Source organism: Meleagris gallopavo, chromosome 4 (genome assembly GCF_000146605.3).
Source record: "Meleagris gallopavo isolate NT-WF06-2002-E0010 breed Aviagen turkey brand Nicholas breeding stock chromosome 4, Turkey_5.1, whole genome shotgun sequence".
NCBI classification, from domain to species: Eukaryota; Metazoa; Chordata; class Aves; order Galliformes; family Phasianidae; genus Meleagris; species Meleagris gallopavo.
The window spans coordinates 45,985,444-45,999,293 of NC_015014.2; the positions used below are offsets into that span (position 1 = coordinate 45,985,444).

Sequence of the window (13,850 nt, forward strand, 5' to 3'; positions counted from 1 at the left end):
GTATGCTGTGCCCCATCATTCAGGTCGTTAATGAGAATGCTCAAAAGGACTGAAGGCCAGTCCAGATCTGGGGTACAGCACTAGTTACAGGCCTCTAAATTGACTTTGTGCCTCTGATCACAATCCTCTTAGTGCAGCCTCCAGCCAGCTTCCAACCCACCACATCATCTGCTCACCCAGACAGCATTTCATCAGCTTCTCTAACAGGATCCAAGGGGAAGACAGTGTCAAAAGCCTATGTCAAGATAAGCAGGTAACAAAGGTGCTTCTTTAAGATTCTGTCCTATAAAAAGATAGGCAATTTCAGCAGCTTCCTGTTAAAAAAAAAAAATTGTACAACAGCACTTCTTTACATTCACTCACCCCATTTGAAACATACCTGTTTTCAAATGTTTTAAGTATTAATTTGCTGTAAGATTGTGAATAAGAATCACAAGATTGTGTAAATTCTACTTCAACAGAATTTTGGAGCCCAACGAAGTTCTGTGCTAGATAATAAAGGTTTCCAGTGGAGCAGAAGCATACTCACATTAGAGAATTTCTGAAGCATGAACCACAGAAAAATCTTAACTCAGTTTCTGAAACCAACACAAATACTCTTTATTTGTGGGATTCCATTTTACATCAACACCAGCAAAAGACCTAAAAATGAACTCGTTAGGTGGTATAATATAACAGCATTTTCACCAGTTCGTAAGTCACAGGAGTTTAGCACACCTTATGCGTGCAATACCCAAATAACTAAGACATAAAGCATTCACAGTTACAAGTTAACTGCTGTTCCAACAGCAGCTTCATTAGGAACTACTTGGTGACAACACACATACATACACACACACGCACATATATAGAGAGGGGAAAAAAATAAAACATTTTGGTCTCAGTTACAGACAATGACCTACTTAGTTGGTAAATGGGTTCTATACACTTACATAGCAATTAGAATGGTTAAAATATAAGGCTTATAAAGAGGTATTTTAGCACTTATAATTAAAAGCAGGGCACATGGTAACCTTTAAAGCTGTCTATATGAATTTCAAGAGCATTTAACAACTTGTTAGACTTGTGACTAAGGGTCAACAGAAATCCGGGAGAACTCTTACATAACTGAATTCCATTTCTTTCCCTCCAGAAAATGTAATTCAGGAATATTAACCAAGTAACAATGAGATAAAATTGATTTTGATTTTGCAAACATTATTTGTGTTCAAATAAAATATGCTTAATTGTGATAAAATGGGAGATGCTTCCAGTTCTCTACATATGTCAGAAAAGGCCACACAAAGGTGACTGAAATATTTATTTTAGCTTAAAGACAGTCTTAAACAAGTTTTAATTGAAAGCTCAAATATATAAAGCATTTCAAGAAATTCCATCCTCCTCTACTTGCCTTTCTTGAAAACAAAACCTTACAACAACAAAAAATCAATAAGAATTAAAATTAGTATTTTAAGTTACAATATTTTTGCTGTATAATTAAATGTTCCTCAAATTAAATCTGTGTATAGTTGTTCCTAATACTCTCTACAGCTATTTGGACAGTAAAGAGCTCTAAAAAGTTTGTTACCTTTCAGCTCCTGTCTAATACTTAGTCTCTGATTTCCTTTAATTAACTGTCTCTTCATTTTACATCTTCCAAGTACCAGGTATGAACTGCACATCAATCATCAAGTTTCTGCTACAAATGTAGTTACACTACATCAAAAGGATAAGCACAAGACCCGTGAACACATCTGCCAGAAAGACCTCCCAGTATTCAAGAAATTAGGATATTCTGTATACTACTAAAGTGTGCGTGGGGGGGAAGAAGGAGGAGGGGAAGTACATCAACAGTATGATAATATAATGAACTGAAAAAGAAACACCAAACTCGTACTAAAAGCAAGGTAAATTGAGTGGCTTAGTTAAGCTTAAACAAATTTAATTAAGTTTCTACAATTATTTAAAAATGAGAGAGAATTCCTTCAAAATACAAAACCTTGCAGTGTTAAGGTTCTCTGTGGATCAGAAAATACAGCAAAAACAGAAGGATGGATAACAGTGATAGTTATTAAGCCATACTCTTTTTTTCAGACCATTTCTGTCCGTTTCTGTACATTTTAGTAAAGTTCCCAACAAGCTGTAGTTGCATTTGTGATTCACCTTACTTATGCTCATTGTAAATCAGTCACTGAACACAAATTCATCTTGGCTGTGAATGGAAGACAAAATGGGCAATATCTAATCTGTTCCCAAACACATTCTTCCTTTTCATTGCTCCCAAATACTTTTATCCAAAGAGGAAAATGGAAAGTTTACTCATACAGAGTGAGCACTTCGAGGTTTCTTTTTCTCTCTTTTCTTTGCTTTCAAACTTTGTATCCTGCAAAACATTATGGAAACCTTGAAAAAGAGCACCCACTTAAGCTGAACAGATTTCTGCTGACCCTGTTATGTGAAAATTACACCTGTAACAGTAATAGATTAAAAGTGTCTTTGGCTCTTGCTTCCATTACTGGAAGCCAAATTTTTGTGACATACAAAACTTTTAATGCAAACCTTGTATTTTAGCAGTATTCATGCTAATTTGTGCTAAATTCTATTATCAGTAACTAGCCTAACATTTAAGAAAATTACAATATTTCACTTAAGATTTTAGCAAACACGATGTAGCCTGATGTTACAAGTTATATTGCTTCCAAAGTCATTCTTTAAGAACTAAATCAGCAGTTCCACTGATATTTACTTATAGTTATACTATGGTAATATACACATTTACATCAGAAGACTTATTAAAATGTGTGTGTAAGAGGCTTACTGTAAACATTAAATACCACACTTCACTGAATTAATTTCTTGTGCAAAACTGGCATCAAACATGGAATTAAGATCACGTGTATTAATAAAGAAAAAGCAATGACTATGTACGTTTTACCAATACTAACTTTAAAGGATGCTATGTATTTATTTAGTGTCATGGAAATCCAAAGGTTGACTGTTTCATGGGAAATGGTAGTACTTTCTTCTTAGCTTCATGAAATTCCAGGTTTTGTATATGTATACATATTGTATATTTATGTATATACAAATATACACAAACACACAAACAATTTTTGTCTTTGGCAGCTTAGTCTGACAAACAAAAACCACCAACAAAACACAGATTTGAACACAATTAGACCACCCATACCAACAGGTACAACATCCCAGACCAGAGCAGTAAACCAATATGCTTCTGTAGAACTAATCCTGAAAGCAGTCGAGTTAGTGACAGTTGTTCCTGACTTCAGTGATACCAGAATGGGACAGCTGAAAATTTCACATTCAACCTAAAAACACACCCTTCCCCTCACATACCCTGGATTGCGTTCTGAAAAATATCTAAACTGCCAATACCTCATTAAATATTTCTACAGAAAAGTAATGCTATTCTTTGTTTAGAAGTGTCCACTGGCCCTTTTTTGTTACATGTTCCATGAATTAATATGGAACATTTTATTAAATCCTTAGAAAATGAAGTTTAATAGCACCGGATCCTTCAAGAACCTATCTATAAAAGTTAATGCTGACATTTTTTTAATAAAGAAGAGTAAGGCAAAGACAAGGCAACAAAAATATAGAAATTAAGCATCATCCCACTCACTCAGTCATTTTTCCCAAAGCAATCGCTAGAACTGTCCTACACAGATAAAGAAATCAGTGAAATAGGAAGCGGTCCCTAATAGAAAGTAGTCATTTAATACTGGTGTTTAACATGCCCACTGCCTGCAATGGACATCCTGCTAGGGAATTCCAATCCCCTGCGTGAAAGAAAAAGCAACATTTTGACAATATGTTTAATTACTCAGAAACATAAAGCTAGAGACCATGTGAAAGACCAACGTTACAAATCAATAAAGAGAAATCTCTATTACCTATGTGCTAGAGGTGAGCAGATTTTATTCCCCAGACCACTATTTTTAGCGAGAACTTTAAGTTTCACTATATTGCAACAAAATCCAAACACTCTTGGTACAACAAAAATTAAAAGGAGTATGCCAAAGGCAATTTACAAAAGTCTAAAACCCATTTTTTAAAAGGTACTTTAATTTGTTCAATTGTACCTGTAACGACTACTGCAGTTTTAACATTAAAAAGTCAGTACTTTTTCTTCAAATGGAAATAAACTGTGGCATGTACAACTACTACAGTGTTTTAATATTTCTATATGATTTTCGTTGTTGTTTTTAAGACATCAATGCTTCACTCCTATTAAGCAATAGGTCAAGTTTGGCGAATTTCCATTAAGAAAGTCACTGCATGTCTTCTCCCCTCAGAAATTGGCATCCCAAACAGTAACATTAAAATTGACTATAGTTCTTCATCTTAACTATGTCCAAGCAGTCTGTCCATTTTCTGAAATGCTACATTTGAGACCAAAAGAAAAGCAAAATAACTAAAGTTTCAACAAACAAGTAAGTGATGACTAGAAATATGCCACAAAATTATTTTAACAATACATTTCTGCAGAAATAATCCCTAGTTGAAGCTTTTTTTTTTTTATACACATATACAAAATTTCGACAGCAATATACACATAATCACAGTGAAGACGCTGGCAAGTTCACCAATTTGTAGTGTAAATACAAAATGCAAAGCAGCCTTCAAAGAGAACAATGCTACACAGCAAGCATAGCTAGCTTGTTAAATGGCAAACACCAAAAGTTCCCTGCAAAAGGAACGCAGTGCAAGAAAAGCAGCATGCACTTTGATACAAATAGCAGTTTATGGCTAATGGTTGACATAACTGTGGTAACAGTGACTCTTGAGTGGCTGTGCATAGTTGAACTCCTACGTCATTTGTTTTCCTTTATACCATTCCACAAACTCATCCAACAATACTGGCCCTGTAGAGAGATCAAATAACTGTATTTTACAAAATTTCATAAAAGAGCACCAGATGATTAAGCTCAGAGAAATAAATTATTTTAAAACACCAACATATGGTAGTACTCACAGGCTCCATCTTCATCATAATTACTGAGGTCAAGGTTGATTGTTCTGCTGAATTCAAGAACGTTACACCATTGGTCCTTATTGATAACTTTGTATTTTGATTGCTGCTTGAGGGAAGAAACAGAAGTTACTGAAACGCATCTTCAACTCCTTCAACTTCAGGTTTTCGTGCAGGAAATTTAAGCCTTGGAATGAATTATTATTATTTGCATCTTATCTAAAATTAAATAGGATTAAAGAAGCCACTAAACAATCAAACTAGTATTGAATAACGCATGTTTCACTTTAAGCCACCTTTTAGTGGACAAATATGCATCAATAAGAACAGAAGTCAAGAAGTAATCAAAGACATTTTATACTTTGTCTTGCATCAAAGAAAGATCAACAGCATAAGGATTTGAGAAACAAAAAGAAAGAAATGATAACCAGTTACAAATGCCATTTTGGGAGTGTTAGTATAATTTAATTCAGAAAAAAAATATCTATTCATTCTATATCTAAGTCAAATAGTGTCAGACAAGACAGACAAAGTCTGTTTCAACACCTTACCTCTAGAAACTGATGAAATACTGGAAAAAGAGACCACGTTTTTCCTAAAAGAAGGCCCAACATACATTTGGCAGTATTTATGTCTAGGCTGCGCTGGTCCTTTTCCTGCACGAAATGGAAAAAAGTCAAAAGGGAAAAAAAAAAACATAAAAACATTATTACAGCAATATCTAACTTTTTTTTTTTTTTAATTTTAAAACCCAACATTCCTCACAGCTAATGGCTTGCTGTAGAGGATGCCTTCCATAGCAGTGACAGTTATTTGAGAAAGTCTTACTGATGAGGCATGTATTCCTGTTTGTGACCTCCTAACTTTCTAAAAAACAAAAGCCATACCCATGTTTGGATGCATGCATCTGCATGGCCGTAAGAGTCTTAAAGTAGCATCATTGCACCTATTTCCTGAGGTTTTCTTACAACATGAACACAACACAACACAAACTGCCAGAAGGTAACCAAGCAGCTATCAGTTAACACTGACTATGTGAAAGTGATCAGAGGAGGTTCCTTGTTCTGTTATTCTACTGATCACATTAAATTCAGATTAAATGAATTCTCAAACAAGCACAGGTAACACAATACTGTAACACATAGTAAATAGAGACTTCTCTCAGAACTGTTCCAGTTTTATGCCAGTTTAGCAGTAGTTACACTCCGGCTTGCAGGGCAGGAATTAATTTCTTGTTGTTTGTTCTTGCTTGTGTATTATTTTGTCTTTTAAAGAAAAAACATCACCATCTGTATCTAGCAGCTTCATTACACCTGATTAGTAGGCAAGTTTTAATGAGCTTGAAAACATGACTTTGGTACAGCTCAAAAGTTACACACCTATAGATGTACTATTTTTGCCAATGAGCACTTCCCTGAAATGATTGCCTTTAAAACAAAAATTACACAAATTTTCCGAGTCAAAACCAAAGTTGCTCCCATTAACTTTTTCTCTATAAATTACTTGCATCATTCAGATAAAAAACATATTCATCTGCTGCGTGTAACTAAATATATGCCTTCTCATTAGCACTCATTTCTATTTTTCTAGATGCCACTCTTCTGTACACCTCCTTTGACATTATGCTGTTAGAAGTTCAATAACTCTATTAATCTAATATAGTTTCAACAATTTTGTTGATAGATCTGCAAGTTGCAATCATATCAACTTGCAAATTTACAGTTTTGTGTTTTTTCGTTTTTTTCAAAAGATGTCAGAACATCTGACTGTGTTAGAAACCTTTCTTGAGAGCACTGTTTGTCAGATCCATTTGTACCTCCTGAAAACAGTCCATCCACTGACCTCTTTAGAAGTAATTTATTTGATGACCTGTCATTTATTTTTGATAGGCCACCAGCTGGCACAGATTTGCTGTTAGTAAAACAATTTTTTTAATCAATTCAAAATATTTCACCAGTATCTTGAACTTCTTTGGCAATGTTAAGTACTTTTAACCTCTGTATTTTATTTTCAGCAAAACTAGCAGAATAAGCCTTCACACAATGTACTTGGTTATGGCTGGGACGGCATTAATTTTCTTCACAGCAACTTGTCTGGTGACATGTTCTATGTCTTCGACCAAAATAAAGTTGATAATACAGCAATGTTTTAGCCATTGCTAAACTGTGTTTGCACAATATCAAGTCCTTTGCTGTTTCTCCCTCTGCCCACCCAGTGAATAGACAGAGGATGAGCAAGAGCTTGGGCGGGCAGATGCAACCATGCAGATGACCCAAACTAATCAAAGAGATCCTCCATGCCTTACAGCATCATGCTCAGCAACAACAGGGAGAAGGCAGATTTAGGGAAGTTAGTCATCTGTCTAGGTCTACCTGTGGAAGACAGTGAACAACTGTCTTTGCAACACTTGCTTTTTTCCTTTTTTTTCCTCTCTATTTCTACTTCTCCTTCACTTAATGAACACTTACTGCAGCTCACACGTTTTTCTTGCTTTTATTCTTCCCTCCGCTGACATTAGGACATTGTTTAATGTTGCTTCATAAATGTTAAGACCATAACTGATGATCTTCCAAGACTTTTTAAAACTAATATTTATATTATAATTGCCTCTTATCATGTTTATTATTTTTACCACTCGCAGAAAAGGCTGAAATGCCTTCCTGTTTTAAATGGTCATGCATAGAGAACTCAAACAGTAAGAAAAAAAGTGATTATAACATGAACATTTGTTAGAGAGAATCTTGAGTGATATCTTAAGAGAAACATATTTACTCTTAAGCATTACCTATCAAGGTAAAGTTTAGTTTTATACGTTAGCATTCTCCAGTACTTACCCGTGCAAAGTCAAATGCATATCTATAAATAAGTTTAAAATTGGTAGGCTCATTTAATAAAGATCTCAAGCAATCCAGAGAATTTCTCAATTTTTCTGTAGTATCACATCTGAAAGAAAAGCAAAGAATGAATTCAGTGTCTACATTCTTACACAGATGTCTGGTGTTCTTAGAAAAAGAATCTTAATATATGTCCCCATCACTGCAAAAAAAAAACAAAGGCATAAGTTTGCCTGCTTAAGATGCCTTGATTTAACCCACAGGACAAAACATGTAGATAAACTAGCGAAGTCTTATGCTTGTACTGTGATAAAAAATTGTTTGAAGCTGTAGAAAATGCACTCCCCATGAGATTAAACCACAAATTTGTCTACAAAAGGAAACCAACCAACAAACCACAGAAAGTAAACAATACTTCCATAACTTCAGCAAAGCTATAGAACTTCCTAAAATTTTGGTGGTCCTGTTCTGTAAAGATAAGCCAAAGCATAGTTCTTTCCCCCCAGCTCTATGAAACGTAGTTATTCAACTACTTCTATGTTAATTATGCCATAAAGGTAAGATCGCCACTAGAGAATGCAGCTCTTAGAAAGAACATGAAAATGTAGTCATAAAAAAACACTTGCAACATTTAGCATTTTAAACTGAATATGCTCTAACAACATACCAATATCTAACACTCATGCAATGACAGTAAAGCTCAGAAATAAATAGGTCCTACCCAGTGACAAAGACAGATGTCCTTGCAAATGTCTCTCATTGTATTTGTTTTCTTGAGGCTGCAGACATTTTAAAAGTATTCAACAAGCAGCAGCCAGGTTTCAAGTTATCTTTGAATGAGCCATATCACCGGAAGCAGCGACAAAGAAATATTGCTTCTGCTCTAAAGTAGAGCGCTCAGTTTTAAGTCATGATTAAAACAAAATGTATTTTTTCTACAACAACCTGTATTTACTATTAAAAAAATCTTAACAATTTTTTCAAAGCACTTACTGTAGCGATGTCATTCCTTTTAACCATTCTTGTAATGTAAAGTAGCCCATGTTTTGTGCATCCAACTTCCATGCTAATACAAGCATTACTACCTGTTTCAGAGGAAAAAATGTGAAAGCTGAAGAGAATCAACAAAAATATCTACGTATTTTTCAGTTGCTGTTTAGTAAGCCACAAATACTTTACTCAAATAAACAAAACATTCAGAAGTTTGCTACTGAGCAGCTACTTTAAAAGTTAAATCTGAATACAACAAACCTGCACATGATTCAAACCTTAAGACACCAGCACAAAGATAGAAAGTCAGTTAGATTAGTCACATCACTTCAAGGCAGCATGCACAGAATGTCACAGTAGTAAGATGAGGAAGATGAGCCAGCACAGGCTATAGAAAAGGTTTCCCAAAATTATTAAATCTAAGCACTAACTTGAGACAAGTTACGTTTCTTAAATTCATCTAGGTGAGCATCCACTGCAATCCATAAGCTTTATGAAATCCAATTGTTCTAGAGGTGATAATGATCCCACATGAATCCAGCTACCACAAGGTACTGTCAACCCCATCTAATTCTGCAAGTCTGAACACGAGGTATAATTCAAGTAGATGTTAAGCACACTGAATGAACTAACATTAGCACATATCAATCCAGAGGTTGATTCATAATTGCTAATTCTGCCCCAAAGGAAACAGAATCCTTTTAGTATCTCATATAGAACACAGAAGCAATAAAGAAGCAATAAATTTGGAAAAGTGGTATTGGAAGATTACTGTCATATTCAAGACACTTAAGATACACGCATGGAAAAAGTGGCAGGCAACTATCCCTGCAGACTAGAAAGAAAAAGTGTAATTAAGCAATTTCAGTCTGCAACTCTGGCTAATACTAGAGCAGCTCTATACTGTTAATGCAAAGTCAGAATATCTACTTACATAACTGAAACGTCTCTATCAATCTCAAGGGTTTACCACACTAATAAATTCCAAAGGTAGCAAATTACATCTTATATTAACAGCAAATCAATCAAAAACATAACTCTCATTTTAACCAATGAGAGATGATGGTTTACAAATCTTGCAAAAGATGGGACTTGCACATATGTTTTTAAAAGCATATATTAGACACCAGAAAAAAAGCTGCAAAAGGTATAGCTATTTGTTTCCTAAATTCTCTCTCTCCTTCATGTATATATAAATATAAAAATAAAATTTCACCTTACTTGGGTTTTTAAACAGCATAATGGAGTGCTAATACTGCTCACAATATTTGAAACACCCTTCTCCCATAGAAAACATTAACTGGTAGTTGTTTTAAATCTCCAGTGCAGTCTCAGAAAAGATGTCATCACCTCTTTCTAAACTTTTATTTCTTTCTTTTGGTAGGAGTAGTGAGGGAAAAGGTGTGGCAAAGGCAAATTGAGTTTTTAGTCAAGTTAACAGTTCTAGTTTCAGAACTTTCAGAAAGGCAAGTTGGTTCCAAATGTGCACTTAAAGCTCCCTGGTTTATTCTCCTTTCTCTCCCAAAAATTTGAATTTGTTTTATGCCTGATGAAAAACTAGGAGAATTTAGGTTCATCAACATCATAACACACTATGCATCTTCTGAATGGACCTCAAACTTACATTTTCTGGTTCAACTCCAATGTCTTCACAAAATTTCTCCATACCTTCTGGCCCTACAATGTCATCAGTGCCTGCAAAGAAAATGCACTTCACGTATCTCTGAGAATGATAATAGACTGATCTTTAGATTTCTCTTAGTAAGAGAAATTTAATCACAGTGTACAATCTGAACTTTCATAAGCTTTAGGTTGGTTTACTTGGCATGCAATAAATATTTCCCCACTTACAATCAGACGTGGATACACATGTATCTTTATCTCACCTTTGGAAACAAAGACAGAAAAACTATAGAACAAATTTTCACTCTTGCTAACATCTTTTATTCCACCCAGTTACCAAGACAATCTTGAATACATGAATAATCTTGAGTACATGAATAAGATCTTTAACAGTATACAGACTAGCAGAATATCCAGGTAATATTAGCATGGTTAAATGAGTGAACAATGACTACTGAAACTCGTATCTTAGCTTGAATCTCTACTGCTCATAGCATTGTATCACGTAAGATTCCAGTATCTAAATACCTATGATACAAGAGACTGTCATTCCCAGAAACTTATTTTTTTACTGTTTCATTCATACACTAACTCTATAAAATGTTATCTACAAAAAAGACTCTGAAATAAAAATGTCATGTTCCTATTTATTTATATGGCAGTAATACTGCAGCTCCACATTACGTGAATTTTAGTAACTGCAGGGGGAAATGAAAATATGAATTACACATAGCTATATCTTTGCTGACTTAAAATGAAAAAAGGTTCAAAAACAGATGTCATTAAAATACTCTATTTTTGGAATACTTTTGGAAAAATATGTTTGTAGCATCTACACTACATTGTTGAAAAAAGTTATAGGCATTAATTGTACTGTGCTTTTTTTTCCCTTTTTTTTAATACACTTTGTATTTGGACTATTTTTTTAGAATTATTTCATTCACATTAAGAAGGGCTTACTTTGGGGAGAGAAGCATTAGAGGTTGACATCTGTACTTCTATTCAATATAAAGAGTACAAGAAAGAGGTATGAAAGGGAAAATAATTCTAAGTTTTACTATTAGGTGACCTACTATTCTAGAAATAACAAGGTTTAATTAAATATTTTCCCATCTTCCTATGATATCCTCCCATTCACACTTCTGACTGAAATCAAACACCTTCAAAATAAAATTAATTCTGTAATAAAGACACACTAGAGAAAAAAAGAACAACAAATCCAGTGCTATCTGTCTGCAGATGTAAAGGAGAAGACTTTAAAGAAGGAGCACAGAAGAGATTATTACTTGAAAAGAAAAAAAAAACTTTCATTTTTTTACAATGTTATTCAGTACAATAAACAAGATCATACTCTCCACTTTTCTGTTATAGCTTGGTGTATGCAGTCATTGGAAAAATCAAAAGATCTTTCATACACATCCTTCCTTTCATCCCTTCTCTCCACCAAAGTCGTGATAAAAATGAGTTATCCCTGTTGCTAGAGTGAAAAAAAAATAAATCAAGCTGATCAGAAAGGCACAGAATCTAACAGGTAAGGTTTGGCTTGAATTTGTCTGAATCTCCTTTCACAGACTGCCACAGACATGTGAGATCTCAAACTACTTAATTTTATTAGAAGAAAAAATAATTTATTACATCAAATTACATCATTCCTCATTACACATAAGGAAAACAGCAGAAAACTGTAAGATGACCTTGTTTCCTTTGTCAAACACCTATTTCATTTCCTTTTAGTCTTCTTTACACTTATGAGATTTTTTTTTCCCATACTTGAAGTTCTCCCCTTCAGAAAAGCACATGTAAAAACAATGAAAACAAATCATGATCGATGACTTCACACACTGTTAGTGGATGAGCTGCTGTGACCATTGATCATAACCAATAACCCTACAACACCTGAAGGAAGTTCTCGTACATTAAGGCAATAATAAGTAATTTGATTGACCCTCTTTGTACCTTCTAACGGAAAACTATTCAAAGATTGTTATGGGACACTTGTGTTTATTTGTTTCTATGCTAGAAACCAGAACCACCAGATTTAGCAGCAACAGTTAATTTTACTACCTCTGCTACCTTTTTATTTAGCTTAGTTATTTTTACATTACAAACATACCTTCCCTAGGAAGGGTTTTGCACTACTCAGTGTTAACATGGCAGGTGGAGTAACTTTTAGAGCCAGAGAGGCAACATTTTGTACCAAAGTACAATTTAAATATAAATTAGAATAGTCAAGTATGCTCATTCATTCAGCTCACTGAATGCAGTTTTTATAGGCTGAATTATTATTGAGAGGAAACTTGCATTTCACACTTACCTGCATATTCATAGAACCATTCTAAGCATCTTTTACTTGAAAAGACTTCCTCTTCTGCTTTTATTCTAGTTGAATCATATTTTCTATACATTCTTTAAAAAAAAAGAAAGATAACAAATAATTAGTACTGCAATGTTTAAAAAGCAACATTTTAGTCAACAGCCACTGTAAGCAGCAATACATTTACTTTCACTAATGAATTTACTCAACATTCTGACCGTGTATTGGGTCACTCAGTGAGCTGCTTAGCAGTATAAGAATCACTGAATCTACTGTGTTTGCTCAGTCTGCCACAGTTCAACTGATCCATACTGTATCCATGTGCATGAACCATCGTAACAACAAAAATAGCCCGGTCCAGATTCAACCCTGAGTATCATATCCAAGTCCAAGTAAGACTTGTGCAGATTACTAGCTACCATATTCAACTGACAGGCTGCAATTTGGTTGGGGTCTAAACCCACAGTAACTCCATGTTATTGTCAGCTGTAGTCCTACCTGTAGGTGTATGCAGACTTTATGCATTATTTAGTGACTATGGAGAACACACTTTGCCTCTTCAAAAATTCTAGAAAAGGCATAAAGAGCAAAACAGGCATGACCCATAGTAACATTATTCTAAAGGCAGTAAGTTGGTAACAAGATAAAACAAAACAAAAAAAAAAAATCAAAGAACAGAGAGAGGAGGTTACAGGTCCCCACTGACAATAATTCAAAGAACCCCATTCATCATAGGTTATTTCAACAGTTATCTGAAAATTTAAATCAGTAGTGCTTCCTTCCTCACAGAGATGACCGACAAGGTAATGTACTCCTCAGACAAACCTGAAGAATTTTAACTGCTTTCAAGAAATAACACTGAAACACCAGCCTCCTGAATTGAGTATCTGAATCATATAAAACATATACAATGTATGACAGAAATTACTCCATCCTCTTTAAACTTTTCTGGATCAGAAAACACCACTTGTGGCATATTGTTAAAGAGATGAGACTCAGCAGTGCAAGTTGTTCAATGCTGCAAAGTCTGATCTATTTCCATCACTCTACAATAGCTTAGGCTAAAAGATGGAAAAGAGCTGAGGAGCAAAGATGAGAGAAGCAAGCCACGAACAGT

General features: G+C 34.5%; 1 protein-coding gene across 1 annotated transcript; it reads right to left on the bottom strand.

Annotated features, from left to right (window-relative positions):
* Positions 1-575: 575 nt before the first annotated feature.
* Positions 576-12,846, bottom strand: DCUN1D4 (defective in cullin neddylation 1 domain containing 4). Its single transcript, XM_010710192.3, has 7 exons — positions 12,734-12,846; positions 10,421-10,491; positions 8,800-8,891; positions 7,807-7,915; positions 5,524-5,628; positions 4,976-5,078; positions 576-4,865 (listed from the first exon to the last, which is right to left on the bottom strand). The coding sequence occupies exons 1-7, from the start codon at positions 12,822-12,824 to the stop codon at positions 4,810-4,812; spliced, it is 627 nt and encodes a 208-aa protein (XP_010708494.1). The 5' UTR covers positions 12,825-12,846; the 3' UTR covers positions 576-4,809.
* Positions 12,847-13,850: the final 1,004 nt, after the last annotated feature.